This window comes from Argopecten irradians, chromosome 5, assembly GCF_041381155.1.
Source record: "Argopecten irradians isolate NY chromosome 5, Ai_NY, whole genome shotgun sequence".
NCBI lineage: Eukaryota > Metazoa > Mollusca > Bivalvia > Pectinida > Pectinidae > Argopecten > Argopecten irradians.
Genome location: NC_091138.1, coordinates 48,785,851 through 48,811,945, shown reverse-complemented (window position 1 = coordinate 48,811,945; position 26,095 = coordinate 48,785,851). Strand labels below are relative to the sequence as shown.

General features: G+C 36.7%; 2 protein-coding genes across 2 annotated transcripts in view; both read right to left on the bottom strand.

Annotated features, from left to right (window-relative positions):
* LOC138324112 (kinetochore protein Nuf2-B-like) overlaps nucleotides 1-26,095 on the bottom strand; it is a 237,268-nt gene that overhangs the window by 35,536 nt on the left and 175,637 nt on the right. The window lies entirely within an intron of this gene.
* On the bottom strand, nucleotides 12,874-18,913 carry LOC138324108 (uncharacterized). The gene is made up of 10 exons (XM_069269178.1): nucleotides 18,272-18,913; nucleotides 17,355-17,512; nucleotides 17,037-17,151; nucleotides 16,521-16,626; nucleotides 15,940-16,179; nucleotides 15,444-15,556; nucleotides 15,024-15,141; nucleotides 14,675-14,768; nucleotides 14,321-14,428; nucleotides 12,874-13,329 (listed from the first exon to the last, which is right to left on the bottom strand). Exons 1-10 carry the CDS (start codon nucleotides 18,436-18,438, stop codon nucleotides 13,109-13,111), a joined length of 1,440 nt encoding a protein of 479 aa, XP_069125279.1. The 5' UTR covers nucleotides 18,439-18,913; the 3' UTR covers nucleotides 12,874-13,108.

Genomic DNA, 26,095 nt, shown 5'->3' with positions numbered 1-26,095 from the left:
TATAGCCGGCCAGGTGTACAGCGTCCCTAGAAGAGAGACTTTTTATAGCCGGCCAATCACAGGGGGCCAACTCAATGAAAATGGATGTTGTCATACATTTTTTGTTTGTGTTTGGAGGATGGACTGATGAGTATATATGACAGTCATGTGAATTTTTTTCAAAAAATACGAGATTTGAAAAATTATAAAAAAAATCGGGATATTTACTATAAAACAGAGAAAGGGACGACAGTCGCCATATTGGATTTTTACCCCCACCTCGATTAGAGTCATAATCACGCATCAGTCCTCCGATAATCCATAATCACACACAAACCATACAAAAGCATATAAACGATGTCTATATAGTCAAACGCAATATTTTAATCCAAAATTACCGGCGCTTTCTGACTTGTGACATCGAAAGCAACGTCAATTAACATTCCAAACCGATACCAAACCGTGGCTGAAGCAGTACATGTGTGTTGTTTTAACTGATAAAATGGACAATTCAGTCTAAGAGTATATTAAAATTAGCATATATGTCGGAAACAAACCAATTCTTATGGAAGGAAATTAGATTAGTTGCTTTTACTTTGATATGCCCTTAAAGCTCACTTTAGTGAAATGTATGTGAAATGTTCAAACTCGCTTGCTGTCCGTCATTACGCATTGTGGTCGGACGTCTTGTATGCTGAACCCTGGCCGTTGCCAGTGTAGTAAAGATTTTTTTTTGTCTAGAATTACTCATATCGCTCTTACAGTAGTGTGTTTACGTAATTATGTGTATGTTCTTGTCTAAATATAATTTCACTCACTCCTCAGTGGTTCCTTATTGTATTAGATTAACGTACGTGAATTTGGCTCAGGTATGGGTACAGCATACATGTTATACGTGCTTAATCGTGTTGATCAACGATTTGGAATTTCAACGGTATTAATCAAAATACTTAACAATGTCTCAATATTTCTTGTTATATGTTTCATAAGGAATGTAGAATAATATATTTATGTCATATTTTGCTTCGTGGTTATGTAACAGAATTGGCCTCATTGAATTGTTGAAAATAATTAAAAATACCATTTTGTTCATTACGTTCATCTCGTGCCGATTTTAGCTCCTCATAACTAGAAATGGTCTCTGACCTGAATGAGAGGTCATGTCATTGCATTGCTCATAGATAGTCCACATTGACACTCCATCTTAAATCGCTTTAATGGAATGGGACAACATATAACATTATACCTACAGAATCTGTGTCAACATTTTATTTCTTTCTATGAAAACCTGCCATCATAATATCAACCATTTTGTCTTGTGATCTAAACGAATTACACCCAAAGCCAACGTAATATGAATCCTGAGCTTAGATGCAAAACACCTGGCAGATACAGTGCAAGCAAATTGAATCAATGATCGGATTCATTTGAGCAGGAAAATGCCAGCGATGTGAATAAAATTCCTAGGATATATCTACAGAAATAGAGATGTATAGCTGAAGGACTTATATATATACCAAGATCTGTAGTCACGTAATTAGACAAAGATGGACGGCCTTCACTAACACTTGTTCTTTAATCACCGCCTCCAACGCCGATAGAACACCTAATTGGGCACAGACACTTGGTCAATGATCTTGTCACCACCGTTATTTATCTTCGTTTCTCTAATCTCCTCCGGATTTTTTCGGATATTTCAGCTCCTCGATACCAAAATGGTCAATGTGTCTGTGCTTCCACTACTTGCTCTGCTTTATATATGTCTTTGATTCGCGAGGTCGAGCTAAAGAAGGACAAAGTTACAGAATTAATTAACTCGATTCTTCCTAAAATTTTAAAGTGAACCGTTCCAAACTCCCTCAAGTATCAAGTAAACCGTTCCAAACTCCCTCAAGTTTAAAGTGAACCATTCCAAACTCCCTAAAGTTTAAAGTGAACCGTTCCAAACTCTCTCAAGTTTAAAGTGAACCGTTCCAAACTCCCTCAAGTTTAAAGTGAACCGTTCCAAACTCCCTCAAGTTTAAAGTGAACCGTTCCAAACTCCCTCAAGTTTAAAATGACCCGTTCCAAACTCCCTCAAGTTTAAAGTGAACCGTTCCAAACTCCCTCAAGTTTAAAGTGAACCGTTGCAAACTCCCTCAAGTTTAAAGTGAACCATTCCAAACTCCCTAAAGTTTAAAGTGAACCGTTCCAAACTCTCTCAAGTTTAAAGTGAACCGTTCCAAACTCCCCCAAGTTTAAAGTGAACCGTTCCAAACTCCCTCAAGTTTAAAGTGAACCGTTCCAAACTCCCTCAAGTTTAAAGTGAACCATTCCAAACTCCCTCAAGTTTAAAGTGAACCGTTCCAAACTCCCTCAAGTTTAAAGTGAACCTTTCCAAACTCCCTCAAGTTTAAAGTGAACCATTCCAAACTCCCTCAAGTTTAAAGTGAAACGTTCCAAACTCCCTCAAGTTTAAAGTGAACCGTTCCAAACTCCCTCAAGTTTAAAGTGAACCGTTCCAAACTCCCTCAAGTTTAAAGTGAATCGTTCCAAACTCCCTCAAGTTTAAAGTGAATCGATCCATCCTTTGAATTAGAAGAGTTCAAATCTGTCTTCAGGGGTGAATACGTTTAGTGTATGGCATTTTGTTTTCTCTGTCACTTCAGTATACCTTTGCCATAAAAATGACTGAATTATTTCTTTAAGGCTATATATTGTATATGAGATAACTGCTCGAAAATTTTGACATGCTATTAGCCTTCAGTAAACTATTGAAAATAATAGGCTTTGGTAAAGTCATTCTCGATGCTCCAGGGGTTCCGATCACATACGATTTCTATACCCATGAACTATCTCATTGTAAAACTGGAGACAACAAAACAGACCAGGTAATCTAGTCCTTTGATGTACATCGAAAGAGCTGTATAACGGTACACTGTGGTTGACTGTGGGGCTTGGAAAGTTGTATTGCTGCTAATTTCACTGTAACGATATGTAACTTAGACATTTGATATTTAAACATTGACATGCAACTTGATGATTTAGCTCCCCAAAAGCACATGTCGGCCTATAAGAGAGCCGAAATCTAGGAATCATATATTCCTGGTTTTGAATAAAGCGCCTTCAATCACCGCCATGTTCAGTGACTTCGGATTCCGAATCGTATCACGTGACTGACGTTCGACACGACCTGCACGTGGTGAGCCAGATAACTAGCGTAAGCGCACATGTGTTTGTTTACGTTTTCCTTCTGACTTACATGTATATTAGCAAATCATGCTGGTATGTGTCCACAGAAAGACTATTTGAAACATCCAATTTACACATTACCGTAAAATAATAAGGGTGGCGGCGTCATCATAACGTTTCTCTTTTATGATGTCTTGTGGCGCTTAATTTATAGGCCGCACCTTTACTCACAGAAAATACAAGTTAAAAGTGTTAAATAACCTTAAAATAACTTTTAATAAATATTCGGCCATCCAAAGATGAGGATGAGCCATTTTCCGCCAATCCCTTGCTGTGTCATTTTCTCTGAGTAAACAGAGCTTGCTGTCATTTAATTATGTAGAGATGTTAGGGTTGAACACGCAGAGAAGTGAAAAAATAAAAAGTCTTTTTTCACAAGCGCAGATACTGGATTTAAATTTCCCGGCTTTATTTATCAGAATGCGATTTCATTGGCTAAGCGACATCACGTGATCGATGACCCCTTTTTTCGAGTGTAAACCCCATAGGGACCAGATCAAATTTTCATCTGACCGCCATCTTTGATTCCTCCAGCCGTTCCAGGAAACTTCTACATATAGATCACAGAAAACATTTTCAACCCTCCCACCTCAACATACTGTAATTTCATGCAACTGATTTCCTGAGATGTGGATTATGCAAACTGTTGATATTTAATTTTGTTTGCCATATAATATAAAATTTTGATGTCTATATATATAAACTTTGGATGTCTATATGTGTGTTTTAATGTTGAAAGGACGCTATTTTACACTATTTTCATGTGTATATTGATGTACGTTCGTCATATGGACATTTTATTTGTATGCTTGTAAGGTTGTTCATAGGTGGGCGCTTAATTTATAGGTCGCACCTTTACTCACAGAAAATACAAGTTAAAAGTGTTAAATAACCTTAAAAAAAACTTTTAATAAATATTCGGCCATCCAAAGATGAGGACGAGCCATTTTCCGCCAATCCCTTGTTGTGTCATTTTCTCTGAGTAAACAGAGCTTGCTGTCATTTAATTATGTAGAGATGTTAGGGTTGAACACGCAGAGAAGTAAAAAAAATAATGTGTGTATCAAATATTGTAATGTGCGAGCATTATTTTCTTTGTAGACAGAGTCTGATGAGGTCGACGACATAAATTGTTGATATTTTCTCTTGGTTTCACAACTCTCGGTTTACTTCGAGATTGTCGCGACGATGTTCGGAAGAGTTCGGAATGATTCGGCATCTTTCGAGCCTATTTTTTACGTGTACACGTTAAAAAGATTTTTTACTTTTATAATTAAAGATACTTCCAGTGCTGCAACTTTATAAAAAGTGGTAAAATTAGAAAGTTTAAAACTCAGGCAGACGGAGAAAAATATGTATAACACTTAAACAGTTTTCAATATGACAAAAAGAGCGAAAGTTATAGACCATACAACTTTGAAGTAGGGCGTTACTCTCTGTAGTCTTCAAAGAAAATTTTGCAGGCGTCAATCCAGGTGTGTAGAGATCGTAAGTGATCGGACCCGAGAAAGTGGCAAATGCACTGTAATAGTTCTCGATTTCATGCTTTATGTATGTATAGATAAAAACATATTTGAAAAAAGTCACTTTTTAATTATTGATATGACTGTTAAAATGTGAAATGAAATGAGGGCCATAACTTAGCTCCTTGGTTTGACAGTTTGCACTTATTCTATTGGGCTATATAAGACGTCAATATCCTGATTTCTGGCAGTAATACAAAAATCATTTTGAACTCTTATTGACTTTATTAGAATTAAAAACTATACATTGTAAGTATACTGTAGTTCTCAGAATTTTGACCGTTGTCGGAGGTGAGTGACATATTAAAACCTCTTCTTGATTGGTGAGTATGCTATATAGACATGCCAAAATTACCATGGTGTGTCTACAAATTAACGCGCACGTCGATTTGGGTTGCATACAGTTGGCTATTTTTACGTATACCTATATACTCAACATGTATTGCTATTGATTGTGACGGCCGGTAGTATTGATATGGATAAGCAATGTTGTGAGATAATATCTCGTTGTACCAATTTATCGACACGCAAGCCTGACAGTACTGTCTCTACACGCGAAAAGAATAGTGTTCTTATAGAACATGAACCAATTTATCACCTCGCAATGTTGGAGGAGACACGTAACGTTAATGTTATTCTGACATGAAATTACTTTTTCCCCAACATGACAAACGAACTAGGGATTCATGTGCTTGCTATTGACTAAAATGTCGGTCAATCAAAATACATTGGCAAATTGTCGAATTCCTCGTGTTCCTTCTAGGTCTAAAACATATATGTCGGTAGCTGGTCTTAGATATCACACATTTAGCACTACCGGTCACCATGGTGACAGTTAGTCAATCTTGCTAATGGCGTTAGGAGTGAAACTTTCCATTGTCTTTTCCTTCGACCTATAACAGGTAACTGGTTGGATGGTATTTTGTGCTTAATGTCCTTTAAAAGCATATACGAACGACGTTCAATGTATTTGCAAGTAAGTTTTGGGATGCTGATATTGATATTCATACGTGGAATGCTGACGATTTATAGTGCTGTCATATTGGAGCATGCCGTAAAAACACCGAAAATAACACCACATCAAGTCACTGCATAGTGTTACTGAAAAAAGGGCAAACTAGTCATTCCACTCTGAGGACATCGACGGTGACCCAGGGTTGATTCCACTACGCTACACTTTTCACATGTAGAGTTGTGTAGTGCAATGAACCGTTGGACACCGACGATGCTCTCAGCACTAAACGGATGCAATGTACTTCCACGTTAAAGACAATAATGTGTCGGCTAGGGGACACTTCAGATCCAGGGGCCAGCGCAATCGGATCACCGCGGAGAACGCAGAAATTTCCGACAATTTCCGCAAAAAATTACAGTTTCCGAAGATTGTCGGAACTTACTATTAAGGTGAAGCTGTGAAAAGGTGAACATTAGGAAGAAGAGAAAGGATAAGATTTAAACGGACAATTCAGTCTAAAAGTACATTAAAATTTGTGCATATATCTGAAACATATTAGTTTATATAGCAATTAAATTAGTTGGTTTTACTGTGATATGCCAGAAAAGCCCACTAATGTGAAATGAAACTCGCTTACTGTCCACTACATTGTATTACATATGTATAACGTTACATAGCTGTCGGATGTCTTGTCTGCCGAACCCTGGACCTTGCCAGCGTAGTAAAGATTTTTTTTGTCAAGAAGTGCTGAAATCGTTCTTTCAGTGGTGTGTTCACCTTATTAGATGCATGTTATTTCTAAAAATAATTTCATCAACTCCTCAGTGGTTATGAAATGCATTCGTTTAACATGCGTGACTTTGACTTTGGTATGGGTACAGCGTACATGTTGTACCCGCTTAAAGGTAGGTTTCGCCCAATGAAATATAAAGACTACGAAATTGAAATTTATCCTATACATAGATATAATCTTCAGATCATTTTCAATGCATACAGCGAACAATATGGGTGGTCAGTTGCCTAGCTTGACCAGGAAAATACTCCTCTAAAAATAGATCGAAGTCAAGCTTTACAGAGAACATGACGTGTTTTTTCCAAAACGAGGCCGCAGCAACAAACGGAAGCGTGCAACAAAATGTCAGATAGAAGTGACAGTCTTGCCGCGGCATGTTTAGTTAAAAAACAACAACAACAAATCGAAGTGCGAGGGACTGTTTATACATATCATATAATCTAAAACACTTCATGTTACTTACACACGCTCGCTAATTTTGTACACCAAATATACATGTAGTTAGTCTGCGGCTGTTTGTGCGCTGGCATATGTGTTGAAATTTAACTCGCCACGTGCAATGCCGTTACACGAGTCCCAACAGATCCCGGCAAGTTCCACTTGAGATGTGGCTTCTGTTTCTTCTATTGCTACATGCCATCTCTGAATTTAATTCCCTATATATATCCTAAGGTGCTACCGAATCCATTATAATTTCCTCCACTTTGTTGCCGATTCAGATATATTTTTTTCATCGCACACACTTTCGTTCAGCCATTTTGTTTACTTTTAGTGCGTGACAATGCGCATGCGCCAAACTTCAACAACACAATCCATCGCAGCTTCATTTGCATATTATTTTGTCTGACGGACACCGTAATAAATCAAGGATTTCCTTCAAGTTTGTATTCAAGACGCATTTGTTCAATCTCAAACACATAAAGAAATTAAATTGAGATATTTTAACATGTTTTTTTCATCTTTTCTTCCGCTTATCGCATTTCACCAAAAAATATTTATTTGGTTGGGCGAAACCTACCTTTAATCGTACTGTAATGCCGTTCATTTTGTAAATCTCATCTAGATCTAGTGTTTAACTTGTAGTGTTTTGTTACAGAAGCTGCATCTTACGGCATCTCTATTCGGAAAATATATAGCTAAATGTTCATTCAATATGGTGGCCATGTATTAGGTAAATATTTGATTAATTGTAGCTAATCCTTGCGATGTTTATACAGAAACTTAGGTTTATTACCGTAGCTACAATGTATCAATGTAGTTATGTACGTACGATGTCCATCCTTACTTCGTTTTTCTAGGATAACATATTAGGATCTTTTGTAGCATATTCATCAGAATTAGTTATGTTGTCTAAAGTAAATGTGACATACCTTTTATAAATAGAAGTTTCCATATAATAGTAATTTATTGTTGTACATTATCAGTCAGCGTCTGCTAGTTTGTAGATCACCATCTTTGTTTTAACATTCGGAACTCTCTGACTTTATTTTCTAAAGTAAGCGTAAGCATATCGCATAGAGAATTACACATCCGGGTAATTTTATTTGTATCGCGCCTTTTGATTGGTCAATCAATAGTATAAATAGGCCTAGTTGGCACCCGCGAATATTCAAGGAGAGCAATTTTACTCATCTGACGAGACGTACTTTCCCTAAAGTATTATAAATTCAGCTGAAGAGGTAAAGAACTAATAATATAAATACTTGGGCTTTTTTTGTAAAGGAAAATCACCCATAACTCATACTATATTATATAGTACATATATATATCTATCTCCCGTCTCCAATCGTCGCCAATATTCGCCATAATTAAGTTTTTTTTTATAATAGAGTAATAATGAACATTTATCAATGATAAACCTAGTTATTGGTGCTCTCGTGTAGTTTTAAATAAGTTTTAACACAATTTCTTTGATATTATCAGTATTAGGCTAAATTGTCAATAATCGCCGATAATCGCCAACATTCGCCAATATCTCCAATAGTTTCCGGCTGGAATCTGTTGTTGTGGCGAAGGTGATTTTTGAGAGAATTTTTATATACGACTATGTTGTAAGATATTAATGTGAATGTTGAAGTTTATGAATGTGTTGTACCATTAAATATAACAAATTGTAATTTATTTATGACTTTGAGTTATTTATGTCTACCAAAGCAAGTTTCCAAGCGTCGAAACAAATATAACCAATAAGTGCCAAAAGCCGAGACCAGACGAACTCAATAGACGTTAGCGACTATTTGAATAATAGACAGCGACGTTACAGTATTGATCAAAGATTTGGAATTGCAACGGTATCAATCAAAATACTTAACAATTTTCAGGAATGTAAAACAATACATTTATATCATATTTTGCTTCGTGGTTATGTAACAGAAAGAGCCTCACTGAATTGTCTCTTTAATTTTGTCGCCTGTTGGATTATGCCATGAGGACATCATATACAAATACGATTATAATGGCTTACTTTAACACAGGCACACTGTAACTGTAGCATCAAATTAGTTTTCTAGGGGTACAATGTCTGATACTTCAACCACTAATTCTAAATTTGTTGTAAATTACCATGAATGAACCTGGTTAGGGATAAATAGAAACATGAAACATTGTATTGGATTGTACCCTCTACATGTCGTTAAACCATTCCCGGAATATTTCAAAGCAAAATTGAAGGCTCTATGGACGACAACAGATGAGGCAGGTACTTTAGCCCTTTTACACAAAGATAACGTTACAATACGGTTGACTGTATGTGTGTTCAGTTTTCTACTGAATTGCCTTCAGTTTTACTGAGATAGTCCAGGGGTGGATGTAAAAACAGTGATAGTAACCCCTGGAATATTGAGGATGATAGGACTGCTTTCAGTGCAAGTGTACTATTTATAACAGAAAAGTTTTGTAATCTGATTCCGTATTCACACATTGAATGACGCAGATGTTCTGTTTAGACATGCAATATGCTACCAGCTCCGTGTTATTAATTTCCGCCTATTAATAGTGACAGTATTACGGAAATGATGAGATTTAGTAATGTCAATTCCATTGATGGCAATCCAGACGCATATACCACTTCAAGAACAGATAGGTTAGTTATCTTGTGTTGGGAAGCTTCCTAGTAATTCAATATGCCAATTATACAATCTGATTGAAATTATACAGATGCCTAGCCTCACTTCGTTTGTTAATCAGTTTGCCAATTATAAATACGTGTATACTATGATATAGTAAATTGATCACAAATTCAGTAGCTAAAAGTTTATAGACAAATACTAGTGTACGCGTGTTATTTGGATATCGCTGTTGGAAATATGGAGGTAATTTTAAAATTCATGAAAATTAGTACTATATAATTTCAAATGTAAATCGGATTAAAAGATTTCAGCAGAAATTTTCAGATTATAGCAGGATAAATATATCTAACACATCTGATAACACATACGAAACAGCATCTTCTATATTCCAGGGGTTACAATCTCTGACGTCCATTGTCAGGACTGCGTCATCACATTTTTCCTCCAGAAATTTTTAAGGATTCCAGCGAAAAGGGGACATCAAACAGTGTCACTACTCAAGGGCCATCCTCGATACTCCAGTGGTATCAATGCCGTTATAACTTTCTCTGGAATATTCCATAGCAAAACTGAAAGCTGTTCAGAAGAAAAAACTGACTGATCACAGGCATGTAGAGACTTCCTTTAAAGACTACAGATGCAACGACGTCTAACTGTATCGTTATTTGATTCTTTTGATAGATAACAAAGGGACAAACTATCTGCTCATCTGTGGTCACACAAAGAACCTTCACGTTTGCCATGAAATATTCCAGCGTTGGATATAACGACAGTGATAGTGGTACCACAGGAATATCGAGGAGAAATATTCCAGCGTTGGATATAACGACAGTGATAGTGGTACCACAGGAATATCGAGGAGAAATATTCCAGCGTTGGATATAACGACAGTGATAGTGGTACCACAGGAATATCGAGGAGAAATATTCCAGCGTTGGTATAACGACAGTGATAGTGATACCACAGGAATATCGAGGAGAAATATTCTAGCGTTGGATATAACGACAGTGATAGTGGTACCACAGGAATATCGAGGAGAAATATACCAGCGTTGGATATAACGACAGTGATAGTGGTACCACAGGAATATCGAGGAGAAATATACCAGCGTTGGATATAACGACAGTGATAGTGGTACCACAGGAATATCGAGGAGAAATATTCTAGCGTTGGATATAACGACAGTGATAGTGGTACCACAGGAATATCGAGGAGAAATATACCAGCGTTGGATATAACGACAGTGATAGTGGTACCACAGGAATATCGAGGAGAAATATTCCAGCGTTGGATATAACGACAGTGATAGTGGTACCACAGGAATATCGAGGAGAAATATTCCAGCGTTTGATATAACGACAGTGATAGTGGTACCACAGGAATATCGAGGAGAAATATTCCAGCGTTTGATATAACGACAGTGATAGTGGTACCACAGGAATATCGAGGAGAAATATTCCAGCGTTGGATATAACGACAGTGATAGTGGTACCACAGGAATATCGAGGAGAAATATTCCAGCGTTGGATATAACGACAGTGATAGTGGTACCACAGGAATATCGAGGAGAAATATACCAGCGTTGGATATAACGACAGTGATAGTGGTACCACAGGAATATCGAGGATGGTAGACAATGTGCCGCAAACTTGATAACGAAATTTTATAGAAATTGGAGCGATGTGAAAACGAGTTTAAAGCGTCGTTCTTTTATCCAACACCACAGGGATCTGAGAATTAGTTACAGATTATATAATTATGGACCCACCAGAGTGTCCTAAGACCATTTTTATGCGTTTTAGGGGTCTAAGTAGATAAAAATCGGTAAAAATCTTACTCTTCATAGTACTTCATAGTGGCCCTGCAGGTAGGGCGTTAGAATTGTACCTGCTGCCCCTATTGCATGATCGTAAAAGGCGACTAAATTTAGGATCTTATCTTTTCTCTTCTTCCTAACTGCCTTAATCTTTCCTAATGCCTCCCTTGGCTCCCTTGGTATCGCCTCACTTTTGGCCTTGAGTTGAGCGTTCGCCCCTGTGAGGAAGGCTCTGGGTTCTGTCCCCTGGCCGAGACACCAAAGTCTATAAAAGTGGTGGTTTTTGCTCCTGCTTAGCGCTCAGCTTACAGGGAGTGGGACGACTGGCTCGCCCGTTGTCAGTATAATGTGACCGGGTGAGGTGTGTTGCTTGGTGTCTTCGGCGGCATACTTCAGTGATGTAGCACTATAAAAAGAGCAACAGTTCCTCTATACAAGAAGAAACAACATGGAATATACACGCAACACACCGCATACATAGGAAGCCGTCCTTACATGACCATAGCTGTTAATAGGACGTTAATTAATCAATCAAACAAACAAACAAAAGTGCTACATAGAGTTTGATTTAGACGCCATATAACACCTTAGGTGGGTCCGTAATTATATAATTTGTAACTAATTCTCATATCCCTGTGTCCAATACCACTTCAAAGCATTAACGGATGAATGATTTCCACTATGCCGCATCCAAGCTTGTTCATTTAAAACCAGATTCTGGTGGGCCTCAGAAGACAGTCGCAAAGAGCAGACTGCACTAAGTCAGTCAGTCAATACCTCGAGATATACGGTCACACGAGATATACGGTCACCAAGGAATGGCCCTTCAGGGAAATAGAGACGATGGTAATGTTACAAGTTTCTAGCCTGGGCAACTGGAAGGCTTGATTAACCGAAAGGCTAGATGCCGGGGACCAATAACTAGAATCTCGCTTAGATCTATACATGTGCTCGTAACGCAACTTATATTTCCTAAATTGCACAAAACGACTCATTAGACTTTGTCAAGAACAATATCCAATCTATTATAGTGAAGCAAATTTAGCAAAGTGATTTTTGTGATAGAGGCGGACAAATGGCCGATTCTTCCAGAGGCAGCTGGTAGCTGTTTATCCTCGATACTCTAGGGGTTACTATCACTGACGTATATTATACTAAAACAGAAAGCAGCAGAAGACATTGGTAATTTTGTCCTTTGAAGTTGGGCGTCGCTCTCTCTGTAGTCTTCAAAGGAAGTTTTTGCAGGCCTGTGGTAGGTCAGATTTTTTTTCTGGACTGCATCTAGTATTACTATGAAATAGTACAGGGGTGGATATAACGTCAATGATAGTAACCCTTAGAGGATGGGAGCAGTTCGGTTATCAGATTTCCGTAGCAGGGCCTGCCAATCGAGAGAATATTTGAGTACATTGACTGTGAAAATTACACGGGAGTTGTAATATTCATTAAGACACATGTCATTACAACCCAAATTAATGATGAAATAAAGTGAAAGCTGATTTGCTTGCGTGAGATGTTAAATTTATTTGTTAAAATAACATTATCTAAGAAGTAATTAGATTAAAACATCAGTCCTTCAATAATTGCTCAATACATTCATTTAGCTTTTTGAAGATGCATGTGAAACCGATGTCATTATATCTATATATATATATTTGTATACCCCCACAAAAATGTCCAGGAATAAATGTGGACATTTTATGGAACAATACTTTGTGACCTCGCTATATGTCCAAGTCAAATCTATAATGATGAGTTTGCATCACGTGTTTTCTCTGAGATGTCCGAGACTTCTGATCCTGCTGGATTTGCTGCCCGAGACTGGGACCTCTCTGTTATATCCGTAAGAGATGGTGGTCGGATAAAGAATCCCCAAGTCTTTGTCGGGTTATAACGGGATTTCCGGGTCCAACCGAATCCGACATCTCCATGTAACATTCCTAGTTTACACTTCACGTGCAGATCTGGAACGAACAGACAAAACTAATTGCACCCTGTAGAATTGGACAAAATGCACAATACTCAAAATATTTATGTGAGATAAGCCAGGGGTGGACATAACGACAGTGATAGTAACCCCTTGAATATTTAGGATGAAAATATACACGCATTTCAAATAGACAACTACAACTTTATCAACACTGAACAGTGCTTATAAATAATTATCACAAATGTGTTATTTGCTCGTGAAGTTGTTTTTTCTTCTACATAATTTTATGTTTATTATAATTATGAACTATTTACGCATATATAGTTTATGGTTTGGTAAAGAAAGCGCAAAGTTGACATGACAGAGCGACTTTTTGCCGTAAGGTTTTACGGAGGCGCAATGCAACAATCGCGACATTTTTGAGTAATTTCCGACAATCTTCAGAAATATATCACATTTCAGAAAATTTTCTGAGGTGATCCTATTTGGAGGCGGAATTAAGTGCGTCGGGAAAAATCGGTTTATGGTGCTAAGGAACTTGATTTTAATTAAGACTTTAACCTTAATGTTTAAGATTATGTTTTCTTTCATACCTACAGGTGTAATACTGGCTGGTCCAGGGCAATACAATCATGTCGTCTGAGGCTGTATTGCATGTCTGCCCATGCAATAAAGCCTCGTGACGTCACGGCGTCAACAAAATCTCTATTTCTTCGGAAAAATTTACACAAATATGACTGGTTTTTCTATAAAATATGCACACAATGAAATTTGTGTTGAAAATATCATATAATTTTTCATGTATGGAAAATTGATTTCCAGTCGTGGATTTCTTCGAATTTATTTCAAAATCGCGGGATATATCAGTAGCAAAATTGCAATAAAACGTCGAGGCATGAAAGAAAAATGCTCTTTCATAAGCGGCAAGCCTCGGGTTTTACTACATTTTGTAACCCTCGGGTAGACTATCCCTATCCTTCATATCCACATATGAAAGAGTCTTATAATATTACACAAGACATTACTTTTATTTACTGGGAAGTATCCAGGATTGGCCAGACTGGCACCAGGTTGTCCGGATATCTTAAGATGGTAGCCATTCAAATTCTTGGATAGGCATAGGCTGCCAACAACTAGAAAGAAAACCACAGATAATTTGTTGTATAAAAAAAACCCGATACCAGTGAAACACATACATAACATAGAACATATCTGGTTGACCAAAATTGGATTTTTATTTTTGGTATTTTAATAACTGAGTATCTTTGAAATTCCACAGTTCTAAACATGATGTAACCATAGTGAATACTCAGATTCATTGAAGTTAGTATATACATTTTAATCAATATAAACCATTTCGTACATGTAGATTGACTTACCTGTCTTCGAATGTTTCTTCATACAACTTCCGATTTGTTTGTCAAGTGTAGCCACCGGAAGTCTTGGCGTTTCTTTCATGTAAACTGGATATTCCTGGAACCACATAAAAGTAACATTAAAATTGTCTGTCGTAATATTAGACCATATTTTTATTAAAACAACGTTTACCGTTTAGGAACGAAACCGGATATAGCTACTATATCGAGCAAGCGTTAAGCTCACTCTGTCCAATTTTAGCCTAGCCGAGCCTCTATTGACATTACTGATATGACGATGAATACGTGTCATTCCATATTACATGTCTTTTTGTTATTTAGTGTTTTCTTAAACGTTTGACCTTTGACTGACCTTTGTATCAGGGAAGCTGTAGGTCCCGGATGCTTGTTGTATCAGTTCGTCCACCACAGCCCCTGTTCTCATCCGACACATTGTCTGTATTACCGGTAGATGTCTGTTGTCGAGCACACTATATGGATAAACAATTTGTGATTTGAAATGTATGGTACTGCTTTGTCGCCTACATGACTATTGCTAGAATTCTATCGTTTTGATGAAGTAGCTCTGTACACACAAACGTATACATGTTGTTTATTATATCTTTTTTAAACAAACTGTATTGTTGGTATTTTAGCGACCTCGGTCTGCCTTGTGGGTATATTTTAAAGCTCTTCGTGGAGACCGTCAACATAACTGGATAGGAAGAAAGGAATGCTACTGGGAAGTTAGAGAGAAGAATGAATAATTCTAAAAATACAGATTTTTACGTACTGTGCCTCCTTGGATCTATGTGCGGTCTGTAAGAAGGCGTGGACATTCCATACACAGTCTGCCATACGTCTCGCTACGACACCCTGTATATGTTGGTGGATACGGTCCCGGATCTAAAGCGGAAATAATAAATGAGGATTTTATGAATGTCCAATAAAGATTTTATAACTTTCGGATCAAATCTATGATACTTATTATTCGATGACTATTTGAGAACATTGTTAAACGCTATGGTGAAAACGACCACTTTTATCCATACTTTCACGTGTGTGTGTTTTTCACATAACATGCATAAGATTTGGGATTTAAAATGTCACATGACGTCATCAATTCGAAGTGACGTAAGCAATGAAACAAATGGCATGAAGTCCTAACACAACATGCCGACACTTCCGGAGACAATATAAACAAGCCTTAAAGGATTCTTATTATTTAAATTCAAATATAATATTTCATTTGATTGGAAATTATTTACCATATTTGGACAAGTCCGTACCTGAAACATTTCATCTTTGACCTCGTTTTCCAGTTCCACCATCTCGCAGAACGTGATCTGGTTCGTTGTGACGTCATCCTGAACATCCCGAATAGCATCAGACAGCTTCTGTAGCTTTGCTCTTAGTTTCCGTGACGTGTTGCTATGGTTACTAAGGTCCCGTTTCCTATCATACTTCTTCTTAAAAGCCTCCATACGACTGCGCTTTTCCGATAATTTCGCACTCAAATCCCAACATTTCTGAGAAGACGAAAAAGGATTTTGAAATAATTGTGCAACAAGTGTGGAGAAAGCAAAGCGAGATCATGCACACGTTTAAATTCGAACAATAATGATCTTTATGACGTCAAAATACATGTAAATAATAGCTCAATTGTGTCACCTTTAATAGACATTAGCATGTAAATACATCTTACATATGAAACTATTTTTCACAGAGATATAAATACATACATTAACCTTTAAAGCATATGTGGTAGTTAATTATGTTTATGACATTAAAACCGGGTCCAATTATGTTTTAATTACATACATATGTAGCTATTATTAGAAATTAATTCATTAAATAAAAATAAGCTAACCTTCTGCTGCTGTCGTAGTTCTACTGTATTGTTTCTGTGTCTATCTATGGCCTTGAGGAGCTCGTCGGTTGAAATTTGCAATGCTTGTCTTTTCTCCTTATTAAAACTAGAGGGAAAAATAATGACTCGCTTTATAAATTTTTGCTAGGATTTTAGCAAATCAAAACGGAATAGCATATTGTTAGTTCTTTTGCGCATCTCCGTTCTTCCTAAACGATTAATAATTTTATAGTACATCAAAAAATTGAAAAGTGAAATACATTTTACAATATAAAGGCATTTACATGAAACCATCTGAAATAGTGGCCATTATTAATGAGAAACAAACGAGGACCCAGTGTTAAACCCTTCAACACCATCTAAGATCAAAACAAAATATGAACAAAAGAAATGTAAAGAAGGTCATTCTTCAACTTGATCATTTTTTATTCTTCTCTTTCTTTTTTTTCGCGTCATGAATCTTTGAAATCAACGTGTTTTAATACTGTTTTGCAAAAATAACAAAGTAGAACTAACGATTTGACTGGTGACGGTGGCGACATCGGTTTGACCACATCAGAACGAGGCCACATTCCGTATAAACAGGCTACATCAGCCACTAGCGAGGTCAGCTTCTTCATTTCTGTACTACCTGCGAAAGAAAATATATCAAGATATGAACGATTAAAATAAATGGTTAGAAGCAATTCCTTGTATTAGCTTTAAACCGCCTTTGGTTTCCAGCTACAACATTTTAGTAGGTATGTAATTTTTATCACTATTTGTTTAAGTAGGAAAGCGGGAGACGTTTTGGCTTCATATCGCTTGGAATTCAGTTAATCTGTTAATACTTACCAAAGTTGACAATGGTGTTTTGTTTGTAGGAGAGCTCTCTGAGGACGTGCAATGGGACCGGCATTTTGTTGATAACCAAGGTCGACCTAGGGTCGTCTTTTGTAAGATTGTCCATGTATTGTGATAGTATGTCACAATATGACAGGTATCCATCAAGTCTAGGGAAATAAAAATATAGGTATTATCATCCGGTTTTTTTGTTTCGTTTTGTTTCTCTACCTTTTCGTCTGTTTTTAACATCATACGATTTTTTGACGTTTTAAAATCAGATCAGGGAATGAGTGGTTCAGGTTTTTTTCTCCTAAATTGTCTCCAGTTTTACTATGAGATAGTCCAACGGTGGATATAACGTCAATGATAGTAACCCCTGTAGTATTGAGGATGTCTTCAACAAGGAATCGAACTCTGGTTTACGGTGTGATAAATGGTTCTACAGATGTATGGGCCGAAGAAGCTCCATCAGCTTATATTTATTATAAGCTGCGCCTGGACTAATTCATAGTAAGTCTGGAGAGAACAGGGCGGGTAATTTAGTCCTTTGATGTACATCAAAAGAGCTAGAGCCGTATAATGGTACACTGTGGGTGACTGTAGCTTTGAAGTTGGGCGTCTCGCTCTCCCTGTAGTTTTCAAATCTAGGAAATCCTTGCAGGCCAGAGATTGGTTCAGATTTATTGCCTTCAGTTTTACTATGAGATAACCCATGGGGTGTAGAGATCGTAAGTGATCGGAACCCCTGTATTACCGAGGATGGGGTGGATATAACGTCAGTAATAGAAACCTCTGGAGTATCGAGGATGCAATTCCCCAAAACGCCGTAGTCAACTAATCGTCGGTCACGAATAAGTATTTAGACGAACGACAAGGACAATACTAAGAAAAACAATAAGAAAATTACTCTTAACATTAATACATACTCGTCGATAAGTCGACTCATGGCATCGGCATCAGGGATATAGACTTTTTCCATCTCGGAAGGCGGGCAAAGATTCTTGTAGAGTAGTAGCAATGTCGTAACTAGGCGTAATTGTTCACGAGAGTCAGCGAGAATACTGACGTAATAATATGATGACGTCACAATCATGTTTGCACATCCGTTCGGTGGGAATTTGCATATCAAAGGATTACTAGATCTAGTAGATTTTCTGTGCCCCCCTCCTCCACCTTTTTTTTTTTTTTTTTTTTTTTTTTTTTTGACTAAGTCTTGGTTTTCGCGAACAACAGTAACATCGCCCTCAATACTCCAGGGGTTACTATCACTGACGTTATAGGCCTATGCATCCATGAATTATTTCGTAGAATAACTGAAAGCTACAGAAGACATATGTAATTTGATTCTTTGATATATATAAAAGAATCGCGTAAAGAAATGTAGTATGTCCTTATAATGGAATAGAATATGAAAAATATGTATACATATATAAAACGGTACACTGGTTGATTTTGTGAATTGCTCTGAAATAAGGCGTCGCTCTCTCTGTAATCTTCAAAGAAAGTCTCTGCATGTATGTGATTGGTCAGCTTCTCTCTCTTGAACTGTCCTCCTTAGTTGCGACCTTGCAAACTAAGAAGTTCAAGCCTCAATGTGATTCATATCTGCCGGCATGTTGATAAGATATATTTTACTGATAATATGCACGTGTATTATAATAAAATAAATACTGGTAATTCAGTAACTTATCCTCTGTCTATAATTTTCAGAGCTTATTTGGAGACTGAATGTTTCCCCACACAATGGAAGAATGCAAGAGTTTTCAAATATCAAAAAAGTGATCACAAAATCATTCAAATCTTCATTTTTTACAGCTAAACATTTATACAACTATATTGTATTTGTCTTGTATACAAATATCAGTCAGGTGTTTAACCAGGTCATTCGACTCTTCAAACCTGTCTTATCTATCTTTAAGATATTTTCAAAGCATTTGACCGACTTCTTGGAAGGGAGTGGGACAGAAACTTCATAGTTACGTGATATATGTGTCAAAAAGAAAACAGAAAACTGTTAAATATACCAACGCCGGAGTACCTCAAGGTTCTGTTCTTGGTCCTCTTCTCTCATAATTAGTAACATAAACATTAACTGATAGTTAAATGTTTTAAAGTTAGAAAAACTCGACAAACTAAGAATAAGCGTTGTGAAACTGAATAAATGTAAATATCATTTGCAATTTTCAAAATTTTCCAAATGTATTGAGAATCTTGCACTTACCGGTAACAATTGCTATTGTTGAAAGCGTTTAATAGGGTATGGATTGCCAAGGATGACCTTGCATCAACAAGATACCACAGGCTTTTGTTCCTGTCGGGTAAACTTGATTGTGAAAATCGTTTATATTGTGTATAATGTTATCTAGCCTATGAAGTTATTGGTCAAGTATTATGTCAACAATTCGTTGCTCTTATCCCGGTTTTTATTATATTAGTTCATCAGGCATTGCGTGCGGAGGAGATTTGGCAAATGACCTTAGTTTCTTTATAAAAGACTCCGCTGATTTGGCAAACACCGTTTCTGGATTACTTGACAATTGTATTCCTGGTTGATTGATTCACAGGCGTAAGTTTGGCTCTATAAACATTAATGTATAATATAACAAGTATTAGCTTCCCAAAAAGCTAAGAAGGCTACCATACAGCATTATTTATTAGGAAGCAATGATAGGAAAGCTTAGCGCATTGTTCTGTTCACAGTTAGCTGCCGTAGTTCTTATGACAATTCATTTTTGAAGAATGATAATGCAAATGATTTCGCATTCAATGTAAAAGACAATCAACTTCATGATATTCATGAAAAGGCCACTAGGCTTTCCGAAACAATTGTAAAATAATATGGCCAAAGATGAGGTTACAACACCAAACAAGTTGAAGTTTTGCCGTCTGGCGCAGAAATAGTTAACTAACGCGTTGTAATTATGACGACGTCGGGAAACATAATACGACCTGTGTTATGAAAATGAACGTTTTGTTTATTTTAATAAAGTTGTTCAGAAGGTGCAGTGCCTTTTCCTAATGCTAACAAGTTTTCCGTTTAACAGTACTGTACTGATATGTTTGTACATGTACTTGGACAAGTAGGTGTAATGCATATCATACGCATAGAAACAAGCATAACATTTAGGTTAAAACTCTAATTTTCTTTAGTGCAAACAGTTCCACAAATATCCCCTGAGTAAAGCTTAACTTTGTTTCAGCATCTTCCATATACGGACAGCTTTTACAAGTAGTATAGGTCCACAGGGATCTGAGAATTAGTTACAGATTATATAATCATGGACCCACCAGAGTGCCCTAAGATCATTTTTAGATGTTTTAGAGCTCTAGATAAACCGTCTAAAATGATCTTAGGGCACTCTGGTGGGTCCATGATTATATAATCTGTAACTAATTCTCAGATCCCTGTGAGTAGGTCATGATCACCTAGCTAACAGTACTAGTTAGGCTACATATAGATGCCCCACGCGCTCCCGACAATGTAAACAAAACTCGGCAAATCACCGAACTATTTCCGTCAATTTCTCCGAGGGGATTCGATTGCGAACTTATGTTCTATTCAGTACGTGTAGCGCCGCCTTGTGTGATTTCTGAGAATAATTTCCGACAACCAGAAAAAAAATCGGACTTCTCTGGGTTCATCAAATGATAATTTGTTTGCAATAATTTCCCGACTGGTATCCCTTACACACATGAAATCTTCAACAAAAAGTAACCAATCAACATACGTAAATCGTTTTGGCCATCCAATCAAAGTGAACAGACTATTTATATAATTATAACCATGTGAAATCCAAACAACATGGCTGGCAAAGCAACCGATTATATAGCTACCATCCTGGGATAGTAGCAATAATACTGTGTTACATATATTTATAGAGAGAGAAAATGTCTATAGAGCCAAATCCCTGTGATTGATTCCTATCATTGCCAACAACACATTACACCTACAACGTTGACCATTCACACTGGGCATGGCCTGCTTGATAGTAGCTATTTGATTCAGTGTCTTCAACTGTCTTGTCCACGACAGCTTCAGATAAGGCGTGGACATTTTCCAGTTCTACTTTACCCCTTCCAATGCCGCAGTCATTTGCAACAAAAGTATAACACATACAAAGTAACTGTCTACATTCATTTATGTCTTCAATAATAAAGGAATACATTCACATTCTCTGTTTGTTGAATAGTTCAGATCCGAGGGTCATGAAACAGTCTTACGTTTAGACTAAGCCAATGTTACAAAAGGTTACGTCATTTTTGATTGGCTGAGCACAAACTTAATTCTCAAACTGTTTTATGATCCTGTGCATGAGTTATATATCACATGGACCTGGCACGAAAATTTTTAACCAATGGTATACATACATATATTATAGTATCAAGGGTATGAACTCGGCGGTCGAGAAAAACCCTAATTATTTTAATAAATGGGTTCTATACAACATTGACGGATATCTTACCTTAAAGAGAAATAATTTATCTTTCCATTGAGTGCTTGATGAACAAAATTGGCCGAGTATTGACGAAGTTATGGCTTGATGAATCGGGAAATATACGAAAAATATGCTAGGAAGACATTTCCCTGTCCGGTCGAAATGTCGTCTCGGCTCTAATGTGTACCTCAAAAACCAAGTCAAAATCACAAAATCTACGCTTGTGGCGGTAAACACTGCCCATAACTGTGTTCATCCACAATCTTCTTTGGAGGTGTCATGCATGACCCGTACTTTTTAGAAACTCCATTTCGACCGGACAGGGAAATGTCTACCTAGCATATTTTTCGTAAATTTCCCGATTATTCGTCAGTACTTGGACAATTTTGTTCATCAAGCAATCAATGGAAAGATAAATTATTTCTCTTTAAGGTAATTAGATATCCGTCAATGTTTTGAATTTGAACCCGGGACCCTCTGAACACTAGCCGAGTGCTCTACCGACTGAGCTACCTGGTCACCGATTATCGACCCAGTCCAATCCCGCTACAAAAGAGAGGACGGCGTTACGCTGTCCCTCTGTATACGGTGGACTAAGCTTAAAACCACTGTGAAAAATCTGAAAATGTTTTCAGGGATCAAGGGACAAATGGTTGTGATAATGAAAAAGGTATTGTACCTGCTGATGGTAAACTTTATAGGCGTAAACATAAATCTCCCAGCCAGATTAGACATGAGAGACAACGTAGACAAAAGTGGAGACAACTCCAGCAGGAACGTAAGAAATGTCAAAGAGCACGTGCACGTGCTGATTCCAAAATTGAGTCTCGTGGTGAAGTGACAGATGTCAACCTTTCAATATTCACAATTTTGAAAGTATCACCAGCAAACTCAGTGTGCATTTCTGTTGAGATATGTCAGAAATCTTCAGTACCTAGTAATATGAGTAACAGGTCTGTTCATGTTAAACCGACAAGAGACAATACTTGTACATCTAGGACGGTGCATACCATGTCTGGAAGTTCTATTGTAAGGAACAATGAACACACTACATGTAATTTGAGGTGTATTCCAACTGTAGCTTGTGCTACCCCAATACAAGTACATGTACATGTTCTAGGCCAGGGTCAGGTGTTAAGAAAAAATCACCAATTGCTGTTGATGATGAATTTGGTCGGGATTCTAATCCCATTGCTAATAGGTAATAGATGGCAAGGACTTGCTCGCTTTTCTTTCATCCAGGATTAGATCATAACATACCCGTGGTATATTGAAATTCATCTCAAGGTTTTTCAAACAGTTTTAGACAATCTACTTGTTTTTCAATTCAGTCAGTAATTTTGAAAAGAGAAAGATATATGAACATTATACATTAATCCAAAAATATTCTACCACTTGTATTAATTTAACTTCATGACAAATGTATAACACATTGATGTTTAGAAAGTAGATACCGTAGAATCCTGCATTGTTGATAACCTTAGGTTGCTAATGAAGAGATGTACCTTTTCTAATATTATATGTGAGGCATTATATATAATATATTATTTTGATTTATGAGGTCATGTTCAAGATTCTAGTTAAGTGAACATGTACTTCTGATAACATAAAATTTATCAAGCCACGGCGTAACATGTGTACATTCAGATAATATAATAATTGTTGTGCTTGTACTGTAAGAAATGGCCAGATCATGTTATTTTGCATAATATCTAGTATTTAGATTATGCTATGAAGTACACACCTGGATGTTTATTTTGAAAATTGGGGACCAATTTTGTTTTGTGGAGGAATGTTATATATATGATATATATATTTCTATAGTCATCTATGTGTGTACCGGTATAGGCCTTTGTATCATGACGTGTAGTCTCACCGTGTGTTATGTGTTCGCTCCCTTTGTACGGAACTCTCCAAAAAGGAGGTGAATAAAAAGTTGTGGAAAGAATGAAAATGGTTTGTTTTTCAACCTCTCAGTCAAACGACAATATATAATATATTTATATTCCATGAGTCAACGATGACTTTAAACCCATAACACATGATGATTTTTTTATTTCGTATTTTGGCATTTGTAGAACAAATCGGAACCCTGGTGGACTCCGGCATTGATAGTTTTTTCTCTGAGAAAGACACATGCTTTATTTAGGGTATTTATACCGATTTGATTTTAATTCCCAGATGGATTGGATCACTGTTGAATCCTGTAGAGATATATACACTAATTAAATTCGATGTATCCACCTCTGGACTATCTCAAAATGAAACTGGAGGCAGTTCAGGAGACAAAATCTGACCAATCACAGGCCTGCAGAGACTTTTCTTGAAGATTACAGAAAACGATGTCTAACTTATAAGTCACAAAGTCAACCAGGGTGTACCATTATTTGATTCTTTTGATGTATATCATAGGCTTTTGGCTCCAGTATGTATATGGACGAACACATCTATATATGTGTAATACTTTATAGACACAGTATTACATACTTATAGAGGTGTCCGAATATATCTATAAAGCCAAAAGCCTGTGATGTACATTAAAATAATCCAACAATATATATCTATAGAGTCAAAAGCCTGTGATATACATCAAGGGACCATATTACCTGTGCTTCTTTTGCCTTCAGTTTTGCCATGACATATTCAGTGGACAAAGCAACCGCCGGAATATCGAGAATGCAAAATATGAGGTCCTTAAACTTCATTATTATTTATATGATAGTTTGATCACAAAACCATTTGCTTACTGACTTACCAAACATCATTTCACATTGTTCCATACTTCTTGAGATACAAATACAGTATAATCGATTCATACGACATCGCCACATTCTAACGGCCTGTTGATGTGTAGTAAATCGATATCACGTGGAGGAATAAGCATACTATGTTGTCACTTTCACACACAACCCATCGAACAAAATCTTTACACGTTAACAGCAGAAAATTGATGTTATTTTACGATAACGCATGGAACGTATTTGATTGGCTTAGACAGGGATTGACAATAAAATAAAACAATAAACTGCTAAGAGAAGAATAAATAATAATGATTGTCCCCATTTTAACAAGTTACTGGTCTAAAACAAGCATTAAACGTAATTCGAATAATTATGCGAACACTGTTTACAGTTACGAAATAATAATATTTAGATCCAAAAGCTTTAAACAAATATCATAAAGCTATACTTAATCGTCAAAATGTCATATTTTTGGACATTTTGTTGTCATGAACGTTTTTGAAATCGTAGTTAAATTTTGAAATGTAATTATACCATTAGAGTATGTAAATTACTAAAGGAACTCTACGTTTAAAAAAAACAACTATTATAAGTTTCTTCAAGTCAATAGTAAAATTAGACAATATATACCGGTAGCTTAAAATGAGATTACAGTACCAAACAAATGCAAGAATTAATTTCGTGCGTAATTGAACTGAAGATGCATTTCGATGTTTTGCTGTTTGACGGAATCTTAGTTAACTAACTCGTAGTAATTAGGACGACTGCGGCGAACAAAGGAATATACATATATGAAAATTAACATTTGATTTATTTTAATCGAATTGTTCAGATGGTGATGATAAGTGTAGTCTTAGCGGTAAACTAATAACTGTTGCGATTGTACACAATTATAAATCTTGTTTTGGTATTATAGTTCCATTCTAGGAATTAAAGCCGTTTCGGATAGGTTGTGGGCCTTTAATATATAATATTCTCCATTTTCAATCGAATTACTACTGTGCGGCATAGCAATTTCAACATATTATATACCTCTTAGTCATGTAAATATATATTGCATTTGTCAAATGCAAAAGGTCTTAAAAAAGATATTTACCCTGTCCTATGCCTAATCTTCACAAATTTTACAATTTAATAATGTCGTGATACAGGCTTAATTGTAGCCTTATAGGAAACGGGGTCCGGAGAAGAATTGTGACGAATGTGGACTCTGTTGTATTCCAAAAATATACCATGATCCCCGATTGGGGACATGTTGCACGTCTCGGGATCCCTTGACCACTTGACAACGTCTCACTTTAGGCCATAAGTTGAGCTGTTCGCCTTTTTGAGGAAGGCTCTCGCTTCTGTCCCCTGCCTGAGATATACACGGTGGTCCAAAAAGTGGTAAAATCTTTTCTTGCTTAGTGTCCCGCATAAAGGAATTATTAAAAATTTATGTGACCCTTGTCAGTATAATGAGAACGGGTAGGGTGTGCATGTTGGCAGCATGCTTCAGTGAGATAGGAATATAAAAACGGCAAAAGGTTCACTATAGTATTACAAAGAGTCACGTGTTCTACATATATTTCTC

What these genes read in the sequence shown, in the direction of transcription:
- LOC138324108 (XM_069269178.1), bottom strand. Translation starts at nt 18,438, where the DNA reads ATGATTGTGACGTCATCATATTATTACGTCAGTATTCTCGCTGACTCT. An exon ending in ATGAGTCGACTTATCGACGA is followed by an intron (nt 17,513 to 18,271) that starts GTATGTATTAAT and finishes TTATTTCCCTAG; the next exon opens with ACTTGATGGATACCTGTCAT. An exon ending in TCAAAGATGAAATGTTTCAG is followed by an intron (nt 15,557 to 15,939) that starts GTACGGACTTGT and finishes TTTCCGCTTTAG; the next exon opens with ATCCGGGACCGTATCCACCA.